This window comes from Musa acuminata, chromosome BXJ1-9, assembly GCF_036884655.1.
Source record: "Musa acuminata AAA Group cultivar baxijiao chromosome BXJ1-9, Cavendish_Baxijiao_AAA, whole genome shotgun sequence".
Classification (NCBI taxonomy): domain Eukaryota; kingdom Viridiplantae; phylum Streptophyta; class Magnoliopsida; order Zingiberales; family Musaceae; genus Musa; species Musa acuminata.
In genome coordinates, this window is record NC_088335.1 from 46,897,062 (window position 1) to 46,919,153 (window position 22,092).

The 22,092-nt window shown below is 36.8% G+C and overlaps 2 protein-coding genes and 1 long non-coding RNA gene across 4 annotated transcripts; all 3 read right to left on the reverse strand.

Annotated features, from left to right (window-relative positions):
• Positions 1–9,653: 9,653 nt before the first annotated feature.
• LOC135594410 (gibberellin-regulated protein 5-like) lies at positions 9,654–10,516 on the reverse strand. Its single transcript, XM_065084786.1, has 3 exons — positions 10,270–10,516; positions 10,133–10,163; positions 9,654–10,043 (listed from the first exon to the last, which is right to left on the reverse strand). Exons 1-3 carry the CDS (start codon positions 10,330–10,332, stop codon positions 9,862–9,864), a joined length of 276 nt encoding a protein of 91 aa, XP_064940858.1. The 5' UTR covers positions 10,333–10,516; the 3' UTR covers positions 9,654–9,861.
• A 1,904-nt stretch (positions 10,517–12,420) lies between these two features.
• Positions 12,421–12,967, reverse strand: LOC135593874 (uncharacterized). Its single transcript, XR_010479862.1, has 2 exons — positions 12,817–12,967; positions 12,421–12,737 (listed from the first exon to the last, which is right to left on the reverse strand). It is a non-coding gene; the product is annotated as an uncharacterized LOC135593874 (long non-coding RNA).
• Positions 12,968–14,311: 1,344 nt separating this feature from the next.
• On the reverse strand, positions 14,312–18,488 carry LOC135593872 (uncharacterized). Of its 2 annotated transcripts, none has more exons than XM_065084187.1 (6): positions 18,080–18,488; positions 16,783–16,868; positions 16,544–16,666; positions 15,661–16,461; positions 15,374–15,584; positions 14,312–15,259 (listed from the first exon to the last, which is right to left on the reverse strand). In XM_065084187.1, exons 1-6 carry the CDS (start codon positions 18,393–18,395, stop codon positions 14,697–14,699), a joined length of 2,100 nt encoding a protein of 699 aa, XP_064940259.1. In that variant the 5' UTR covers positions 18,396–18,488; the 3' UTR covers positions 14,312–14,696. The 2 variants fall into 2 exon arrangements, with proteins under 2 accessions (XP_064940259.1, XP_064940258.1); XM_065084186.1 differs by having other exon boundaries at positions 16,544–16,669; positions 18,080–18,483.
• Between the last annotated feature and the right edge of the window lie 3,604 nt (positions 18,489–22,092).

The window sequence follows — 22,092 nt, forward strand, 5'->3', positions numbered from 1 at the left end:
ATATTTGTAATAGTAGTAATAATAATTATAATGGTATTAGCAATAGTAATAGTAATGATAATAATAATAGTCATACTAATGATATTGACAATGATAATGGTGCTATTTTGAGGACTCACGGAAATACCTCGGATAGTGCCACAATCTGTTCTACGTACAATAATATGTTGAACTACTTCAACAAGTCTACGTGTGAGGTATCCAGCATCTGATGTTCGTATAGCAGTATCTACAACTCCTTTGCCGGCTCCATAACAGGAAATTATATATTCTGTCAAAGAAAGTCCTTCACGTAAATTGCTTTGAATGGGTAAATCAATCATTTATCCTTGGGGATCCGACATTAATCCTCTCATACCTACTAATTGGTGTATCTGAGATGCATTTCCCCTAGCTCCCGAAAAGGACATTAGATATACACTTGATGTTGGGTAAGTGTAGTACCTTGATGTTGGGTAAGTGATTGAATCCTGGCCTTGTAAAAAAAAGGATTGATATTTGTGCGATCTAATCCATTATCGGAAATCAATCCTGAACTTGCCCTATCATATCTTTTTCCGGTATACGAAATAGTGGACTTTACTAACTCAATTCTTATGAAATCTCGAATCAGATCATTTGTTCTTACCTCAACAAAGGAAGCGTGAACCTCTTCCGGAGAACCTTTTTGCTCTTGATCCCAATTCAATACTAAGCAAGTTCGAACTAATTGAATACTTGTGTGAGAAATTCCTCGAATTGACTTGCCATTTTCATGAAGGATATAATTGACAACTCTAAGTTGGACGTTATCCTTTTCCTGCCGGAGATCTTGAGGAAAAAGTGTTGCTAAATTTATGCCATCAGCTATTTCATATGTGACTATGGGTCGAACCAAAACAAAATACTTTTTCTTGGTAGGTGTGATCCGTTGGACATAGATCCAATTTTTCCATTTTTTTGATTCCTTAGAAATTTTTTTTTTCTATTTCCGGTGGTATCAAAATGCCGCTATGCTTGGATATCTTATCTGCCTCTCCAGGAAAATAAATATCTCCGGAAAATATTTTTAGTTCAATATTTTTTTTTTTCTCTCCACTCGGACTAATCCGCCTACTCGACTTCTTGTATTTAAAGCGAGTTGTGTATCTACTCCAATGATACTATTGTTCCGGACCATTATCAACGAAGATCCGGGTAAGATATGCACTTCTTCGAGAATGAAAAAAAACCGATCTACTTTCGTTTGGTATTTCGGACTAAATTCTTTTGGTCCTCGATACTCAATCAAATCCTCTTTTTTTATGATTGAATTGACCTCTACGGTTCCATATTTAGTAATTCCTGAATTGCTTCTTCTGTATCGTGGATCATCAAAATAAGCAATAATACTATTTCTACGTAAAATACCCTGTTTTGGTATTTCGATCGAAATACCAAAACAGGGTATTAGTTCTTTCTCTCGTTCTTGATTGTATTGTAATGGGATGATGAATCTATTTCTTCGCTTTTTCGCCAAGAAATAAGAATTCCCTTGGATAATAGAAGGATATATGAAATTTAAATGACCATTAGACATTGTTTGATCAGGTCTTATTGAATAGTCAATAATTTTCTTATCTTTTTTACCAGAAGTATCCAACAATTTATGTCTTATTCGACCATTAGTCATTGATAGGTCAGAGATATATCTTTCTTCGACAGAAAAAGAATAAACATTCATTTGATCTTGATCCTTGTGGAGCGAAAAAGACACTATACTAGATCTGCACGGACCTCCCGCTAATATCCATAATACCTACAGCTTCTCCCAGTTCTTTCTCTCGTTCTTGATTGTATTGTAATGGGATGATGAATCTATTTCTTCGCTTTTTCACCAAGAAATAAGAATTCCCTTGGATAATATAAGGATATATGAAATTCAAATGACCATTAGACATTGTTTGATCAGGTCTTATTGAATAGTCAATAATTTTCTTATCTTTTTTACCAGAAGTATCCAACAATTTATGTCTTATTCGACCATTAGTCATTGATAGGTCAGAGATATATCTTTCTTCGATAGAAAAAGAATAAACATTCATTTGATCTTGATCCTTGTGGAGCGAAAAAGACACTATACTGGATCTGCACGGACCTCCCGCTAATATCCATAATACCTACAGCTTCTCCCAGTTCTTTCTCTCGTTCTTGATTGTATTGTAATGGGATGATGAATCTATTTCTTCGCTTTTTCGCCAAGAAATAAGAATTCCCTTGGATAATAGAAGGATATATGAAATTTAAATGACCATTAGACATTGTTTGATCAGGTCTTATTGAATAGTCAATAATTTTCTTATCTTTTTTACCAGAAGTATCCAACAATTTATGTCTTATTCGACCATTAGTCATTGATAGGTCAGAGATATATCTTTCTTCGACAGAAAAAGAATAAACATTCATTTGATCTTGATCCTTGTGGAGCGAAAAAGACACTATACTAGATCTGCACGGACCTCCCGCTAATATCCATAATACCTACAGCTTCTCCCAGTTCTTTCTCTCGTTCTTGATTGTATTGTAATGGGATGATGAATCTATTTCTTCGCTTTTTCACCAAGAAATAAGAATTCCCTTGGATAATATAAGGATATATGAAATTCAAATGACCATTAGACATTGTTTGATCAGGTCTTATTGAATAGTCAATAATTTTCTTATCCTTTTTACCAGAAGTATCCAACAATTTATGTCTTATTCGACCATTAGTCATTGATAGGTCAGAGATATATCTTTCTTCGACAGAAAAAGAATAAACATTCATTTGATCTTGATCCTTGTGGAGCGAAAAAGACACTATACTAGATCTGCACGGACCTCCCGCTAATATCCATAATACGTACAGCTTCTCCCAGTTCTTTCTCTCGTTCTTGATTGTATTGTAATGGGATGATGAATCTATTTCTTCGCTTTTTCACCAAGAAATAAGAATTCCCTTGGATAATATAAGGATATATGAAATTCAAATGACCATTAGACATTGTTTGATCAGGTCTTATTGAATAGTCAATAATTTTCTTATCTTTTTTACCAGAAGTATCCAACAATTTATGTCTTATTCGACCATTAGTCATTGATAGGTCAGAGATATATCTTTCTTCGACAGAAAAAGAATAAACATTCATTTGATCTTGATCCTTGTGGAGCGAAAAAGACACTATACTGGATCTGCACGGACCTCCCGCTAATATCCATAATACCTACAGCTTCTCCCAGTTCTTTCTCTCGTTCTTGATTGTATTGTAATGGGATGATGAATCTATTTCTTCGCTTTTTCGCCAAGAAATAAGAATTCCCTTGGATAATATAAGGATATATGAAATTCAAATGACCATTAGACATCGTTTGATCAGGTCTTATTGAATAGTCAATAATTTTCTTATCTTTTTTACCAGAAGTATCCAACAATTTATGTCTTATTCGACCATTAGTCATTGATAGGTCAGAGATATATCTTTCTTCGACAGAAAAAGAATAAACATTAATTTGATCTTGATCCTTGTGGAGCGAAAAAGACACTATACTGGATCTGCACGGACCTCCCGCTAATATCCATAAATGACTCGTTTTTGATAATAGATGAACATTACCATATGTATATTCAGGTGCATGGTGGACATCGGTACTCCAGTGCATTTCTCAGGCGGTACTGCTGATAGTGTCACAATCTGATGCCTCGGATAGTGCATCCTCGAAATAGGGAAAATATCGATGTTCGATATTGTTTGGGTTTACATATGCAAAAGATGTGAAATGACTGATGGGATGACGAGGGTTGAGATGATCTGTTTTTTATTTGATTTCTTCAACACTGAAGTTTTAACGAGGATAGAGTAAATTTAGTAAAAACATAAATTGATAATAATTATCATGCCTAAGGTAGTTTCTTATAATGGATTAATAAGGAAAAATATTCAATAGGAGATTCAAAATACTCCTCAATTGTTGTTTTGGATCTTTATCCGTTATTAACTAAGGTTTTGCCCCTCACTACTAATTGTATTGCCACAACCATGTTGAATCACTATTAGCAAAAAATATTTCTTCTATCAATCATGATAATGATAATGATATATATATTGATATTATTATTAATATTGATAAAATAATGATAACGTAAATGACATTGATATTGATAATAATATATTTTTTTTGGATCCACCTTTGCAAGGCCCAATTAGAGCAGTCAATTCATAGTTTTGGGTCATTCCTCAACAATAGATCAAAAGTGGATTATTCCTCATGAGCACTTTGTTAAATTTGACTTATTATTAATAATATTGATATATGTCTCAATTTTTTGAATTTATATTTATATTATAATTTTATTTTTTATTATAAATTTGGTTTGACATAATTGGTTGGACTAGAGAAAAATAAATGATGGGTAATATTAAAATTTTGATTTTTTCCTCTATATAAAAGCAAATGTTAAATGAGGTTCTTCCTGAAAAAAGTGAAAACCATGAATCTAATACCTCGGTTATGTCTATAAAACTAGAAAATATATTTTAAATAAAATTACTGGGTTTTTTTCCTTTTTTTTTTTTGTGAGGTGGGATGGATGAAAAATAAAATGATACTTCAACGTGGTTCTCTTCTTGGATCAAAGTAAGTCAAAATTGATCCCATCCAATTGACTTATATCAAGGGGATTTCAAATTGTTGCTCTATGGCCACCTAGTAAATTTTCTTTTAAGTTATCATTTTTTATTTTCTAAATTTTAATGAAAAATAATTTTTTTTTACTATTTTTCCAAAAACATTAGTATTTTTTTTCCGAAACACAATTGCCCAATCACTTTAATTAATATTTGATATTGGAGTGTTGGATGCACATGCTTATCACATTAATTTGGAATTGGTTTAAGAAATTTAGGAACTCTCATTTCGTGCTAAATCTCTAATAGCTAGTTAAAATGATTATTTTTTCTTAAATATTATGATGATAAAGCCTAATTGTTAGTACAATAGATGTCAACTGTCCATTTATAATTTTCTATTAGAAAAATAGTTATTACCCAGTTAATTTAATAATGAAATTCTTAAAAAATAAACTTTACACTATCTTATCTAACTCCAATCACCTACAAGTCCATTTAAATCTCTCCTACTCCATGTACTTCCATCCAACCTTAAGGAAAAAAATCTTGACAAACTAAAATTAATTGATGGTTATCATTGCATCTAAAATGCAAAGTCCCTAATGAAAAATGATCTATTGATTTATATTTTTAATGCTCTCCATTATGTTATGTGTGACTTGTAAACTAGAACAAACTTAACATGTAAAACTTAAAATTATTGATGACGATATTATCTAATGTGTGACCTAGATTAGATTTGTCCCAAAGTGTCATATAATTGATTATGTGATTTTATTTAATTAAGCAAAATATATTATAGATATGATTAAATTTTGATTATGATTATAATAAAAAGAAAACTCAATTATAGTAGAATTTCCTAGGAGATGACCTTAATAGAATAGACTTTCTTAATTATCATTCTAAACTCTTTGCTTTCACATATAAAAGGATATGAGCTCCTAAGGATGAATCATCAAAAATTAATATTATAGATCTATTCTCAATCTCTTTTAGTTTCTATTCCATCGTTCATAGTAGTCATGTAAAAGATAGGAAGCGAGAACAAAACGAATCTAATTCTCCTTGTAGATTGACATCAATGTAGCTTTTGAATCCGACGATGGTGTGTTTGTATATCAAATAAAGGTTTTTTGAATAGCATCGAAAGGTATACAATTTTGATATTGATATATCGTTATTTGATTTTGATTCTCACATTAAAGTTTTTCATATAATAGTAGCATAATTATAATTTTTATGCTTACAATTGATATTAGAGCCAAGTTATTTTGAAATCAAATACCTCATAAAAGTATATCAGATCTATTTTATATTTAGATATATTTATTAGCACACTTAGCTTGCGAAAAGATATTATTTGATTTTGATTGTTGAACAATCCATTTGTATTATCGATATAATCGTTTATCACATCTACCATAATCGCTTACTTGCGAGTGAAGCAGGTTTGCCCCCATAGAGGTTCTACGAATGACAAAAGAATAAAGGTGTCAGATGAAAGGATGTGCAGTACTGCCATCAATAGGCTATTGTGATGTTGTTATGGATAGTAGCACGAGCATCGAACATCAACGATGTAAGATAACCATAAGATTGTTGGTCCAGGCCGACGATTGCCGAAGGTCGAGTGGTGCGACGACGACCTCTGTTAGTTGCCATCCTAGTTATGGTCAACAATTGCACAGATGGCAACATTGTTGCATGCAACGATGGTTGCCTATGTAGGTAATGTTGCGGTGGCCTACCTTGGTTGTCGGTGATGCACACATAGTAGTGTCGCTATGTGCACAACAAGGCAACAACACTATTTATTTTCATTGATGACAACACAATAGATGTGCTGTAATTCTTAAGAGGTTATGGTGGCATTGTTGGTAGTGGTTGACATCAATGGGACTCTAGAGGCCGCGGTTCCTAGCAACTACATGGCGATTGTAATGGTCACTAATCGATCATGGACATTAAGCGATGTGAGAACAATTGCGCATGGGTGCGATGGAATATCAAGACGATCGTAAGGGTCACTAGTCGACTATGGAGGCAGTTTGAGTTGATGATATTATCACAGACGATCATCATGCACTCATAACACCTTTATCATCGGATATTATCATAGACAATTCATCGCTTTTGTTTACTTGTACATATGTTTGGCAATGTATTTTGCTTTATTTTTGTATGTTTTTACTTAAAAACTATGAGCAAGAATAGTTTGTAAGGCTGTAGAGAGAACGCTTACTAAAATGGGCAAAACTACCCTAGAATGGCCTAATTTTCATGTGTTATAGCATAGTTTCTGTATGTTGCATTACGGAGTAAAACATCAACTATCTCAGCATCCCAGAAATGCCAAGTGGCATAGGGCTAGATAAGGGGTTTAGGGTAGTATTGAGTATTAATTAAATTCATATGTTCATAGATTAAGCCTATAGGAACTTATCAACACGCCCGACACCATGTCATGAATAGTCATGTGCAGCTATAATATCTTTATTCAACAAATAGTTCATCACTTTTGTATGCTTGTATAGATGCTTGGCAGCATATGTTTTACCTTGGTTTTTTATGTTTTTGCTTGAAAAATATAAGCAAGAACAGTTTGCAGCATTGTAGAGCGATCCCTCACCACACCGATCAAAACTGTCCCAAAATGGCTTTGTTTTCATGTGCCATGACCTATTTTCTGTAGATCACACCGTGGTGTGAAACATTAGCCATCTCAGACCCCTGAAACCTCCCGAATAGCATAGGGGTGGATGGGGCTTCGAGGAAGTGTTGTGCATTGATCAATTTACACAAGTTCACATGTTAAGATGACGAGAACTTGCTATTGCTCCTGATACCCGATAATCAGTATTTATGTACTTGCAACTATTTGTTTTACCTTTTAAAGTCTTTGTTTTCTCATTCCTCTTTTTTTTCTTTTATACACCAAGTGTTTACTGAATTTATTGTAAAGTTGTCATCTTCGCAATACATCGAGACTTATCTATTGCTCATTTTTGAACTAATCAATTTGCTCTTTTAACAAGTTCTCCAAGATCTGAGCAAGGTTGCAAATTGGCTGACCCTTTATAGTTGTAAAACACAAGGGCAATTCATAACTTAGGCAATCCCAACTAAGTCCAAAAAGTTGGCACAAGTGTGTTTCACAACTCCAGCTAAGTCTGTGACCTTGTCGAAAGGGTGCTTTACGACTTAGATAATTTTAGCTAAGTCTATAACATTGTGGTATCAGATCGGGCAAGTAATTCGAGCAAATAGTAAAAAAATTTTACAATCTTATCATGGATACACATCATGGCAAATCAAGCAAAATAGGGCAAGCCGAACCATTGCCCCAAGCAACCATAAGTCGGCTGCAAGTGCAAACTCACTCTCATGTTATTGGAGCCACTTAAGAGGAGCGCGATAGTAAACAAGATGAGCGAGAAGTTGGCTATTCTCCACGAGCGGAGGAGACACAATTTGGAGCATCAACCGGAAAAGGAAGCCACAAGGAGAGACTCATAGTAGTGGAAACCCACCTTGATGTTCTTGAAGCGAGTTTGGAGGAACTCTTCTAAGGCCAACGAAGGCTTCTTAGGATAAAGGGCTCATAAAAGAAGCTAAAGCTCAGATCGATAAGGTTGAGTCCCTAGTCAATCGACTGACGAAAGACACCAAATACTCTATGCAATATCTACATGAAGTCGTGGTGGAACTCACGTCTAAAGTGACAATGCTCACAAGGGCTCCTAATGTGGGAGAAAGCAATACCCGTGTTATACCGCCATAAAACTTGAGGGCACCCGAGCCACATTACTATGAGGGTGCTAGGGATACAAAGGTGCTTGAGAATTTCTTGTTTGATATAGAACAACATTTTCGAGCTAAGAGGCCTGATTTTAAAGAAACTAAAGTTTCGATAATAACTATATATTTAAATAAGAATGTAAAACTTTGGTAGCGAACTGGTTGTGAGGAGATTCAACAAGGTTGATGCCGAGTAGACATATGGGAGGACTTGAAGTGAGAGTTGAGAACTCAGTTCCTAACACAGAGTTCATTGCAAGAAAGAAGCTGAGATAACTCTGTCAAAATACTTTCACTTGGGATTATATTATGTAATTTTTTGTACTAATGCTAGACATACATGACATGTCTAAGAAGGATAAACTATTCAGCTTCCTCGATGGCCTGAAGTTGTGGGTGCAACAGAAACTACATCGAAGGAATATCATTGATGTGATCGGGGCAATTGTGACGGCAAAAAGGTTCACTGACTTTATTTTCTCGAAGGACTTTGGGATAATGGTATAATTCCTTATGAGATATCTTGATAAAAGGGACTCTCCTAATTACCCTTCTAGATTATTTGCTTTCATCTATAAAATGATAGAACCTCCTAGGGATGAATCATTAGAAATTATGATTATAGATCTATTTTGAATCTCTCATGATCCCTATTTTATCGCTCATTGTGATAGTAAGAATGATAGTAAAAAAAAAGAAATGTGAGTCTAGTTTTCATTGTAGATCGATATTGTTATAACCTTCGGATCTGACAATAATACGTTTGTATATCAGATAAAGATTTTTTGAATGACATTAAAAGACATATAATCTTGATTTTAATATATTATTATCTAATTTTAATTTTAATATTAAAAAAATTATATAATTATAATTTTTATGCTTATATTAGAATCTTACATCTTCTTTTCAATGTTTACTAGTGCTGAATTAGAGATGACATGATAAAAGTAATGTTGGGACAAGTTTTCATTCCAGCTTTTAACCTAATTGTTCTGGGAAAGAGTAGCTACTACACCTAAGCTAGATAAATTATTAGGTCGGTTTTATGACAGAAGGAATGCATGTGGCATAATACAACACACTTTCTCCTAGAGAGAGAGAGAGAAAAGTCTTAGGATAAAACTCTTTAAGCTTAATTGTTCTTTAACAGGATATTATTATTAAAAAATACATTAAAAAAATCTAGTGTCATGAAATGAGTGACATGTTTTTGAAATTGCTGAGTTCTTCTCAAACCAGTGGTGGAGTTGAAGTTTATTTAGCTCATATCAACTTTGCCAAATATTGGCAATGATAGTAGAGGGGATTCACTTATATTATGAATCTCTCCTCTTTAGCAAATTAAAAACACAGATGGAATGACTGGCAAATCATAGTGAGAAAAAAGGAAGTGGGTTTGGCTTCCATCATCTTGCGTCCCAACTATTCAAAACTAGGGACACTTGGGGCCACCTTCCTTCGTCTTCCAGTTGTTGTAGCAGGGGCACGCCTCCTTGTTGCCGTAGGTGCCAGGCGGCACGCACAGGCACGCGGCGCAGCACTTCTTGCAGAAGAACAAGCATGGCTTCTTGTGCGACGTCGCCGAGCACCGGAACTCGCACTTGTTATTGCATTCTGCAATGACCACCCACAGGTTGTAACACCTCCGGCCACAGGACCACACCAACACAAACACAATGGATGAGTTCAGAACGTAGCAGTACCTGAAGGCTTGAGAGAACCACCTCTGACACTCTAGAGGGCCGAAAGAGAAACACAAAGACACTACTGTCAGTGTACAACACCAGCAATGTTGCGAGATTACTGAAAGTGCATGCAGATGAGAGTTTGATCAACGCACCTCGGTGAAAGAGAGTGTGAGGAGGAGCACCAGAAGCAAAGTGCAGGGAAGCCGTGCTGCCATTGCAACGAGAAGAGGAAGGTGATGAGAAGCCGAGAGTGTGGAGTGCGCTTGTGGAATCTGCGAGGCTTCCACCTAAATAGAGCCAAGGAGACTGTACCTCTGTGGTACTGGATGAACTTGCATGTGAGTGGTAGACAGATCAGTCGATAAGAAACAAAGTGGACACTTCCTTCTCAAGCATAGATTACTTCACCAACATGGACTTAAGATGCTCGATGTATTCCTAGACTTTATAAGCAATCACACTGGTCATTAACTTCTCTACAAGAAACAGACGGTGCGTGCCAGACGAGCGGCGACTAATCCGGCAGAAGCAAGCATTGGGACATGTGGTGACGAGGGTGGAGATGCCGGTGGGGTGGAGACTACAACCATGTGAGGGCTGGTTTCCGCCATTTGCTCCACCACATGGCCACCTTAACGTGGAATACTGGGCCCGAGAGACGACTTCCGAGTTCTTGATTTGAAGGGCTCTGCGAGCACGCTTTTCGATGCACATGGGTTGTTTTTTACCAACTGTTTCTGTTGACGGTTAAAATAAATATTAACTTGTTCGGGTGGTCGGCAGCGTAATTGGGTGTGGATGCGTACAAAATTACGCGTCTCGATGGAGTGTTTTTTATTGGACTTGAGATGGTTCCTTAAGTCAAAGGAGGAGAGACTGTCGGTCTTCTTGATCCGTGGATTTGTCTACGCTATCTAGCAGTAGATTCGCCAAATTTATCTGTCCTCAACCATAACTTAAATACTTTTCCCCCTCTCTCTCTCTCTCCGTCTCTCTTTCCCAATTTTAAGTTTTCACACCTAGTATTATTTTTTCATTTTATTCTCATAAAACATACTCATAAGACTAAGGGTGAGACTACAAACATCACGGATAATAGTAAGGAGATAGGAGTCATACCACTTATGCTCTCTTATTATCATCGATGCTCGCCCTATCCCCCTCCTTTCCACCATCCATCCTTGGAGAAAGGATGATGTCGGTAATGATAAGGAAAGTAATCGATGTATTTTATGATATTTAAAAAGAGGTGCAAATCTCTCCTGAAAACATGATGTACATTCTAAATCATCTTCTCTAATATATCTATTTTTAAAATATATTTTAACTATTTTTTATTTTTTTATCGATTACATTAGTTTAGTATCGGTGTATCAGACACATTTATCTCATCAAAATATCTTGAATATACTAAAGTTTGATAAAAATTTGATCACCTCAAGTTCCTAGATGCAATGGATATCAACTAGATTTATGTCTATGATTATTTAATTTAACTCAAACAGTTGATAAATTAATTATATTTTTGAATAAAGCCCTTCTTATCAAATAGATTCCGTCAAGTCTTAACTCAAATCTTTTATAGTTAATAGGTCCAATTTTAAATTTGAGGGAAAATAATTCTCAGATTTGACTAGATACACTAATACACACACTAAGCAACCAAGTATTAGTGTTTAACCAATCTATTAACTTATGTCATCAATCTTATATGTTGTGGTCCAATGTGAATTGCATATCAAAGTTCATTTAATATCATTCATACATGAACTAACATATCTGTGACATAATTAATAGAAAGGATTACTCGTGTGGATAAGGATGAGTCATGTTTCAAGATGAGGATGAGTGATATTATTTTCAACTCAATTCAAACTAATTTTCTAAAATTATATCGTGAGCTCAATCCATTTGGCTAGATTATCAATATTTGAAAGTGATCGATGCGTCCCCGTAAGTTTACGAAAAATTATCTGTTTTAAATATGTCCATATATTTTTATTTTTTTAAAGCTTGTGAGTCTCAAAAATGTATTATTAAAGATAAGGATGAGCCAACATGTCCTTGATTCCCTTATTCAATGAGATTAAATATCCTTATCAACAGTAATTTACAATCCATCTCCATCTGTCTTGAAGACTGGTATTACCTCTCAGTTGAGTGCAAAAGTGGAGAATGGATTGAATGGCCATGGTTGAATACCCCCTTTCCATAACAGATGGAGACAGGAGATACAAGTATCGGTTTCTTTCACCATCCTCGGATCTCTGTTAGCTTGGTTAATCTTAGGCAAACACATGAGATTTGGAGCTTGTTTCAAGTGGTTTCCATACACATATCAAGTGATAGATCTTCTATTGGCCTATTACAACGTGAAATCTACTGTCATCATCAATCTTTGCATGGAGTGGACTGCTCATGATACAGATATGGATCAATTTTGGTCATGGAGGCTTCTGAGTTATGCTGCCATCGTTGCTGATGTCCACCTCCTTGATCTCCAAGATCTCGACTCGTCGATTGGTCTTCTTCCTCAACCTGATGGCCATGTCCTGCGGGACGAACACCCCGCACACGCTCACCATGCACTGCTTCTGCTCTATCCAATGGCTCTCCAGTCCTTGAAACCCAGAGACAGAAGCAGCAGGAGGTCACGACAGAGAACAGAAGCCAAGCTGTAAGTTATGGGTAGATAAAACCTTGCGTTTGGAGAAGGATTCTGTTGATCTTTCGATAGCATCCGTTGCAGTCGATGTTTATTCTCATGGTCATGCAGCAGAACTGAAATATCAGAGAAGAGGCACTAAGCTGCGTGACCCGTAATAATGAATCATGGGATTAAAAGCTCCAACTTGCCTTGTGTGACATGAAGAACAGATGTATGGCAGAGAGCTACTTCGGGGTTGGATGTCTGAAAAGGAAGCAAGCAGGCAAGCTGAAGAAAGGATTGATTTTAGGGTGCGAAGGAATACGAAGAGAAAGGTGGTGGGGTTCTTTTTCCTCTGCTTATCCATGGGGTCATCCTTTCTGAGTCGGGTGCGATAGAATCGGATTCCAGTTGGAAGTCAGGAGACTTGGGTTGCCTTGTTCTTGGGGTTGCCCCCCTAGCTCGCCTCTTCTGTCTTGGCCGAGAGGCCAAGCACCGCAGGGACGTCTCCCGCTGGCTCCTAAACCCAAGTTCCACAGTGATGCGTGTGGGATCCACGTGCGGGAACCAATGGGAGAAAGGCATTTCATGTTTGCTGCCTCGGTCGAGAAACAGAAGTGACACGCAATCGGATGCGAGTGCTTGAGCGAGATGGAAATTGTTGAGGTGGGTGGGTAGAGTTGGTTCTTCTAGAGATGGGAGGAACAGATTCTAAACCATTGCTGCTTGCTTGCCATGTACAGCTCTGCTAATCCGCATGAAGAAGAATAAGGATAAAGGGCTTCAATGATTGCTATTAACATACATGATCGGTGTGTTGTGGCCTAGAAGATACAGAACAACTTTACTAGATCATATTGGTCTTAATTGGCTCAAGACCTTTAGTTCAAGTCGATCACATCCATTTGAAACCAAGCATCTAATTGTTGTCACTTGTGTTGGAAACTTGTACGCTTGTATGCCGGACATGGTGACAGCAACAAAAACATGCATCGCTCTGTGAAGGGGTACTCCCAAGTGTTTCTCAAAAGAACTAATGGCCATTAAGAACTCGATAGCTTGGATGAACAAGCTACTCCGGTTTGGTTTCGGCAGCTGGTATAGGTGTAACAGCAGCAGATTGCCTTGGAACAGAGAGAAAAGGTAGCTCGGCTGCCTGCGCCGGCAACTCTCTTTTCTCTTTGACTGAGCTCACTGTCAATTTAATGCGGACATGCAAGGGCTAATCGATGGGCCACGATTGGTGACAGAGTCAAAGCTTGAAAGGGAAGCAGGTAAACAAGCCAGCAATGCACTTTCCAACTTGTTGCCTTGTCGAACTTGCCAACCAGCAGACGTCAAGATAGACAACCAGCAGCCAAAGACGACCGAGTCTGCACCAAACACAAGTCGGCTTGTTATCTATCTCTTCAAGAGATGCCAACCACAAACGAAAGCATAATTTAGGATTCTTTCTTGCCGACTGATATTTTCTTACCATCACAACACATTTATAACGTGGTCAAAGATTTACATATGCATACAACGCAACCAAATAAGGCAAGACGAAGGCAAACATAACGCAGCCAATCATTCATTTTCCTTGTCAGCTGAACAAGAAATGCAAACGATAGTGTACAGGAAAGATTGGAATGGGATGTGTCATTCAAAATGAATGGTCAGCAAAATTTGGGTTAGGATACATCCAAAGGGTCAATCATCGTGTCATCCTCATCCCAAAGAAGCATGGCCCAACTACAACACTCTAAAACTAGACATAATACAGGGATACATTGGCATCTTACAAAAACACGACCGTGCCAGCTGAAGGGCTCTGTTCATCCTGCAAAAAGCCTGGGCCGAGGAGAGAACACGGAGATGTAAGAAAACCAAGATCTACAACGGCAGTTGCATTCTTGATCAAAACCAGTTGGACTGCACAATTATGAAGTGTTATTGGGACATAACCAGGTTGGTAAGTGTCATCGGCGCATTGAACATAGGATCACCTCCAATCTTGCAGTTCTCATGATCAACAGTCAGCGATTTAGGTAGCACAAACCCCCCACAGGCATCAGAGTCCTCGAGGTCTTGGCTGCTGCTGTTGCTAGCTTCACGACGTTGTTTCTTATGAGAAAAAGAATCTTCGGTCAGCTCCCTTCTGCGTTTTTTCTTCTTTAATGAATTCCATTTGAATTGAGGATCCTTGGTCAGATCTGGGATGTCTCCCTCTCCATCGGTCGATGTATATCCTCCACTTGGTGTGATCTCATCTTGGTCTGTGTCAGATGGTGAGATACTATCATAAGGTTCTTTCCGATGATGATCTTCGGTAACAAGTGTCTTAAGAAGGAATCGCTCATGATCATTCGATAAATCCTTTGAATCATTCATCACATCTGATAACAATGAGTTTGCAATATCCATCTGATCTTGTATGCTATTCCATTTATTATCGATCCAATCTTGCGACTGCCTCAAGTCACTCTCGCTGAAAACATTGGTACGCTTTTCCCCTGCACAATCCAAATTAACAAGACCTGATATTAGCAACAAAGCAGACTCATACTAGAACAGGAATGCATGGAACATAAGGTCTGATGTCAATTTAGCAGCATCACCAGTATTACCTGGGAAATATACATGAATTTGTCCCTCAGATTCCCTACGAATCACAATTCCTTCCCACCAACCATCATGCCACCATGCATCCACAGAAGCACCAACGTTGAAGCTACATTTCTTGACTCTCTGTGCGGGATTTGGACGAACAATGGGTCTTCCACACAGGCGAATGCCAAGCTTATCAGGTGCTGCAACCCTTGACAGCAAAACCCACTCCTGCAAAAGAATATACATATAAGCATAGGAACCCACATGGCAAAAACACAACCAAAACAAAAGATAAAAAATTTACCTGTAAATTGCCACTCTCGTCTGGATCTTGTACATCAAGGTAACGGACTTTTACCTTATCCTGATGCCTCCTAATGATAACACATTGGAACCAGCAACCCCTTATTCCACTGTCCTGCGAAAGCACTTCGACATGGCATCCAGGATACAATTGTTGCTGAAGTTTTTGCAGATATAGTTCCTTACTCGTCAAAGAATCAGAACGGGTGCTTGTGATATTCTTTCCAGTTTTGCTGCTAACAGGTAGGCTTCTAGATTTAATCTTAACTCGAGTTTTAGTTTCTGCAACACAAATATCACCATCATTCAAAAGGTGCTTCCTCTTGGAACCATCTATTGATATATCACCATTTTTCCCCCCAGATATATCAGAACCACCACGGGTTATCTTCAACCGTAACTTAAGGGGAGATGTGAACATGGACCTAAGTAATTCCTGGCTCCAGTAGCCTTGAAGTTGGGTGATATCAAATGGCTTGACATCATCATTGTCGATCTGCCTGTGGCACACATAAGGCCTCCAATTGGAGCATCTCGCCTCATTCAGAAACTTATCAAAATGTTGAGCACTCAGCACTGCAGCCAATCCATCGATGCATTCGACACTGAGATCTTGAAGACAAAGAGAAAAGAAAATCTCCCTGTCACTAGTGTCGGGGGGCAAAACAATACCAACTTCATCAACTTTGTGAAACCATCGTACCACAACCATATTGTTGGCTCTTAAGTCCTCGTACAAATCTTCCACGTAAGCAACAAGCCTTTTGTTTTCTTCGGCCATAACAAAAACAAAATCATGGACCTAGGCCAAAAAAGAAAAGCATTCAGTAAAACAGGACATGAAGATAATACTGAAAGCAAGAAAACAATGTGATTTCGCTTACAGAAATTGTAACTCCATTCTTGCAAAAGGACCGATAATGCTTTCTTCTTTTCCGGCAAAGCCATGAAGCACCTAACCATGAAAACTCTTTAGAAACATACCCTGTTTTTCCTGAAGAAGAAACCTGCTGAACGAACAGAACTAACAAAGATTACGAATGGAAATGAATTTTCTGATAGTTTAACTACAAGATTACCATATAATAACTAATCAAAAATCCAATAATACTATCTTCGGTACCTTAAAGTTAGGCAAATCTGCAGTTTCAGCTTCTTCACCATCCCCGTATCTAATTACTGTGGTAGGAGATTCATAAGCAGTGGGTTCTGCAAATAAACAACCAGGTCAATCAACCAAACAAAATTTCCGAATTAAATCACAGACAATAAATCCAGAAAAATATGTAATAACAATAAAAAAGGGTAAAACCAAAAAATTATTGCAACGAAAAAGGAGACTCAAGATGAACAGAAAAAGTCAGTACAAAAACAGGACCAGCACATATTCCAAAAGAGCTAAGCAGAAAGAATTGTGGTTATGGAGAAATATAACAAAAAAACAAAATGTTATAAAGCGTTACATGTTGATCAAAAAGAATGAGGGGAAAAAACAAATAAAACTTAATGCTTTAAGAAATATCTTGGTTAACAGGACCAATCACATAAGAATAAAAACATCATCCAATGAAATTAAGAGAAAAAAAAAAAAGAAACATATGGAATCTAAGACGACACAGAAATGAATAGAACGCCCAAAGGGACCAAAACCATGGACGATGACAAGAACATAAGAACTCTTAAATTGAATTAAAAAAAATATTGCCAAGATGGAGACGGAAAATAAACAAAAAATTAAATTAAATAAAAAGGGGCTAAATATTTCGCTAGATCATTCCGGATCTAAACAAAGAAATTTGAACAGAGCATACATTAAAAATAGAACCCGAGAGCAAAAAAAAAGATAACAAAAGCAGGCACGCCTCAAAAAAATCCACGGATGGAGGTGGGAAGATTGCTCGTAAAAATGATTAGATGTGTTTTTCCCTGTACTCCGTTCTATTTCTTGTTATCGTTCAACGTCAAGAGATAAAAGAAGGCGTAAACTCGCGCTGCCATATAGATTAGATAAGAGGGTTATAAGAAGGACAAAAGAGAAAAACAACCTTCCAAAAGAACTCATCAAAGAATCAACAAACCAAAAACTTGTCCACAAAAAAGCACCCATTTTTTTGGATACGGTAATTATTGCTATCGCTTAAACAATCATCATAATTAAACATAACGTATAATTGACCAAAGCACAAAAATAGGAGAAGATCCCCACATTAACGCCCCAGACCTACCAATCCGTCCACAAGGAAACACCTTTCGGAAAAATCACGTCAGAAGCCAAACAGATCCATCCACAAACCCATACTCCATGCGCACAAACAGATTTCCATACAAAAAGTCCATCTTTTCAGCAATTTCAGACTACTCGCCTATTTATCCCGAAATCCATCGATTTAAGAGGCAGGCGGAGAGTTTATGAAGCGTACCTTGGACTAGAGACGAGAGCCAGTCGATGACCTCCCTCCTCGAGCGCCACTTGAAAGGGAACGCAGACGCCGACGGCAAGTGAGAGGCCGAGGAGGACGGCAAAGAGGGCAGGAGGTGCGGCCTCGCCTTGAGCGATCTGACGAACTGGCTGGGTACGGCGTACGACATGTGCCGCAAGCTCTTCTCCCGCCCCACCACTGCCAGATCCGCCCCGCCGCCGGCGCCCTTGAGGTAGTAGTGCACCACCCTCCGCCCCTTGTCGTTCGACACCACCACCTCCTGCCACGCCACGTAAGCCCCGTTCGCCCCCTCCATCCTCCTCCGCAGGTTCACAAACCAAGCCCTAGCCCTAACCTTAGAGGAAATGACCTCGCTCTCTCCTTCTCCCTCTCTTTTATCTCTATCTCTCTCAGTTCTTGTGGAGACCCAAACAAAAGACGTTTTTTATATTCATATTTCTTTATAACTAGTGAAACGGAGAGAGAGATATGAGTGCAATGAATTCAACGGACCACATCTCGCCCACGTCGTCAATGCCGGCGCAATCACCTCAAAGTAATTAATTTATCCCCACAGATCAAGAAAACTACGGAATTGCCATCCGGTAATGATCGGGTCCCTGGCGCTAAGCACGAAACATGTGAGTGACGCGTTGGCCTGCCAAATTGGTGACTCCTCTCCGCGTTGATTACGTCAGAAACCGCGTGCTTCTTCGGTCATTGTACGTAGGTATCCTACGTGGCACGGTATTTCGATTTGAATAGTCTGCAGCCTGGAACAGCTGATCCAATCCAGCCGCCTGTCCCTTATCTCCCACGTTTCCGGTTCTGTTCGACCGGATGGCGCCGATCTGAACCGCTCGTCTCCGAACGGTCCAATTTGTCGGTTCAACTCTTTCATCTTGGCCCTCCATCCACTCAACATCACATCCCGACCGTTGATAGGGATCCATCATTTGTTATTATTACATACTTCCTCTAATGTAAGTCTAGGGAAGAAGAATGATTGATCCACTGGTTGAAACCCTCGGCTTTAATGTTACATAATTTAATTACATTTGATGCAATCTAATTTATATAAGTTAAAGTGGTACAGATGCCTGCCTTAAGAAACAGATACATTTGAATATGGATGCAATTAGGAATGGACATCACAATCTTAATTAGGATTATTTTATTTTTACGATGATAACTATTACTTTCAACAAATAATAGATATGAGCAAGTCTCAGTTAAATAAAAGCCAAATAAAACTCTATCTACATCTCGATCATGTATTCTTATCAGCATATTTATTATTAGAACAAGTCACGGTGAAATTTTTTAGCAATTATCAAGCTATATTTATTAATAAATTCTTAACACCATGATATATATTTTTATTTGTTTTCGGACTACCTGTTTTGTCATGCAATACCTTTTTAAGACCATATCAAACTCAAGAAAACAAACCTTGATATTTATAATTAAATTAAATTTCTAAATAAATTATAGCTATTACTTATGAGTTTCGATTTTACGTAGGTCTGGTAGAGTAAGATATATGGGACATATTAGAAAAGAGGATATTGAGAATATTGATCCTCAAACCTACGAGGTTGAGTATAGATTCCATGAAATGACAAGAAGTCTTGAATTATGAGATGGATTCCATTTAATCCAATAAAGTTTGAAACTTAGTTGATGCATTTGAGAGTATTGTATCCATCGATTACAAGTGGATCTTCCATTAATCAATGAGGACAACAAACCACTACAATAATGACAAGATAAGTGCATGTATCTATTTGACAACCGTAGGTCGTATAATAATTATCAAAATCACATTATGAGATGAGTATCAAAATAGAATATATATATATATATATATATATATATATATATATATATATATATAAATATATAAATCTTAGAAATTGAAATGTAAATATTAAAAAATATTGGGTGATTTAAAAAAAATTATCTTTTTAGGTTTTTATCAAAAGATGCTCTAAATTTTTAATATATCTATTAAGTATCAATTTTTCCTCTAATATCTTAAATACCCCTTATCATTTTTCATCGCTTAGCCTGGACCCTATTAAGAAGCCCCTCATGGTAGGTAAAGATGAATGTGACAAGGAAAAATAATCACAATAAAGAGAAAATAATGAGAGAAAATTATTTTAACTAGGTAAAAGCTAAGTGATATAATGGAGCGAACAAAGATAAGATACGATAATGAGAGATATTTTAAATATTAAGTAAAAAATGAGTATCAAATGAAAAAATTAGACACAAAAGCATTATAAGGAAATTTAAAAATATATAGGTTTTTTCAAAAAAAAATCTAAAAATATTATTATATATTAATTTTTAATCAAAAGTTTTCGTATTTTCTCCGTAGACAATTGAAGCAGCTTCCTATATTCATTCGACACATATTCCCATCTCTCCTAGTCATTAGGTAAATTCCTTCCCATTAAGATTGTTTTCTTGTTTAAGAGTAGTTGATCAAGATTTTTTTACATTATCTAATTCCAAGAATGTAATTCTAAGATTTATGGTATATTATGCCACATTCTATGAATATTCCTACTTTGTTTGTTGGGACCAGTTTGGAGTTCAATTCATAGGCATTGAAGCCTAGTAATGAAAAGGGATGATTGATCATCCACTTCTATTTTATTCATGATCTTTATTTTTTATTATAATAAGAGCCATCAATTAAACATCCCTACAAACAATAACAATTCGACTACACAATGAGTGGGAAGCAACCAAATGCATGAGAAAAATATTGGAAAAGGAAAGACTTGAGAACATCCCAACTCCTTAAAAAACCTGCAATTTTCACAAGGTTGTGGTCAGTAAACTGCTTCATGATAGCTTCAGTAGTATTCGATTCTTGGCAATGGATTAGAGTCTCTTTCTCTTCTTCTTCTTGCATATACCATGATCCAAGACTGCCTGCTTGGAGTTCGGGACAAACAGCCATATGAAGAATGTGTTGCAGCAAACCTTTCTCCACCTTTTTTTACTTGGAGAGTTTTCTGACCATCTTCATGAGTTCTGACAATAATTTTCTGCGAGATAAAGACTATATTTGAAGCAGATAATTCCATGTTGGTGCTGAACAATCATTTGCAAATCTGAGTTTTGACTTAACTTCTTCCAAACTAATTAGTGGCCTCCAACCAGTTAGATATTGATTGAATACTCGCTGCTTGCTTTCCGGATTCATATTCTGTATTATTAGCTTGTCTACCGGAGAGAGAAGGCCAATTCTCATCAGTTTGTACAGACATGGCTGTGATCCTTTGTGCACACCAGTCCTTCAATCTCTTTGATATTTTCTGATCATATTTTGTCGTCATTTTGTACACCTTCTTTATCCCCAATAAAATACAAACACATGAAATTGGGAGCCATGAAGGATGCCAGCATCGCAAAATCCACAGTGTCTTGGTCAACTCATTCATCATCTCAACATCATATCAGAATGGAATATTTTCTTTACATTTAGATTCTAAATATCTTTCTTTAAGAAGCCATCACTATTCAGCTACCTACCAAATATTTTATAAAACTATATATAAAAATTTATTTTTAACGTAATGAGAAGGATATTCTTTTGACTACTTGCGTTCACATACATTTCGAAGTTCTAACTTGGGTGTCAGAGAGATCGAATTGAAAAATCTCTCTCGACCTTTATTTCATATAGGTGACACATCGAAAGTTTGATATTTATACTTTAAAAGTACTTCGGACCACTCTAGTGTACACTGGCCCGGATCATGTTGAACTGATCAAGACATTATTAATATTTTTTTATCACCAATAAATATTTTTTTTCTCTAATATATCTAGAAATATTGAGAAATATATTTTCAAGTTTTTATACTTAAAATTAAGATTTTGTTTCTTATATTTTTTTATATAATAAAAAATTAATTTCATTGCGGATAAAGTTGAAGCATACTAAAAGCTTTTATCACTTATTGTTTGGGGAATGTTTTATTATTTATCTG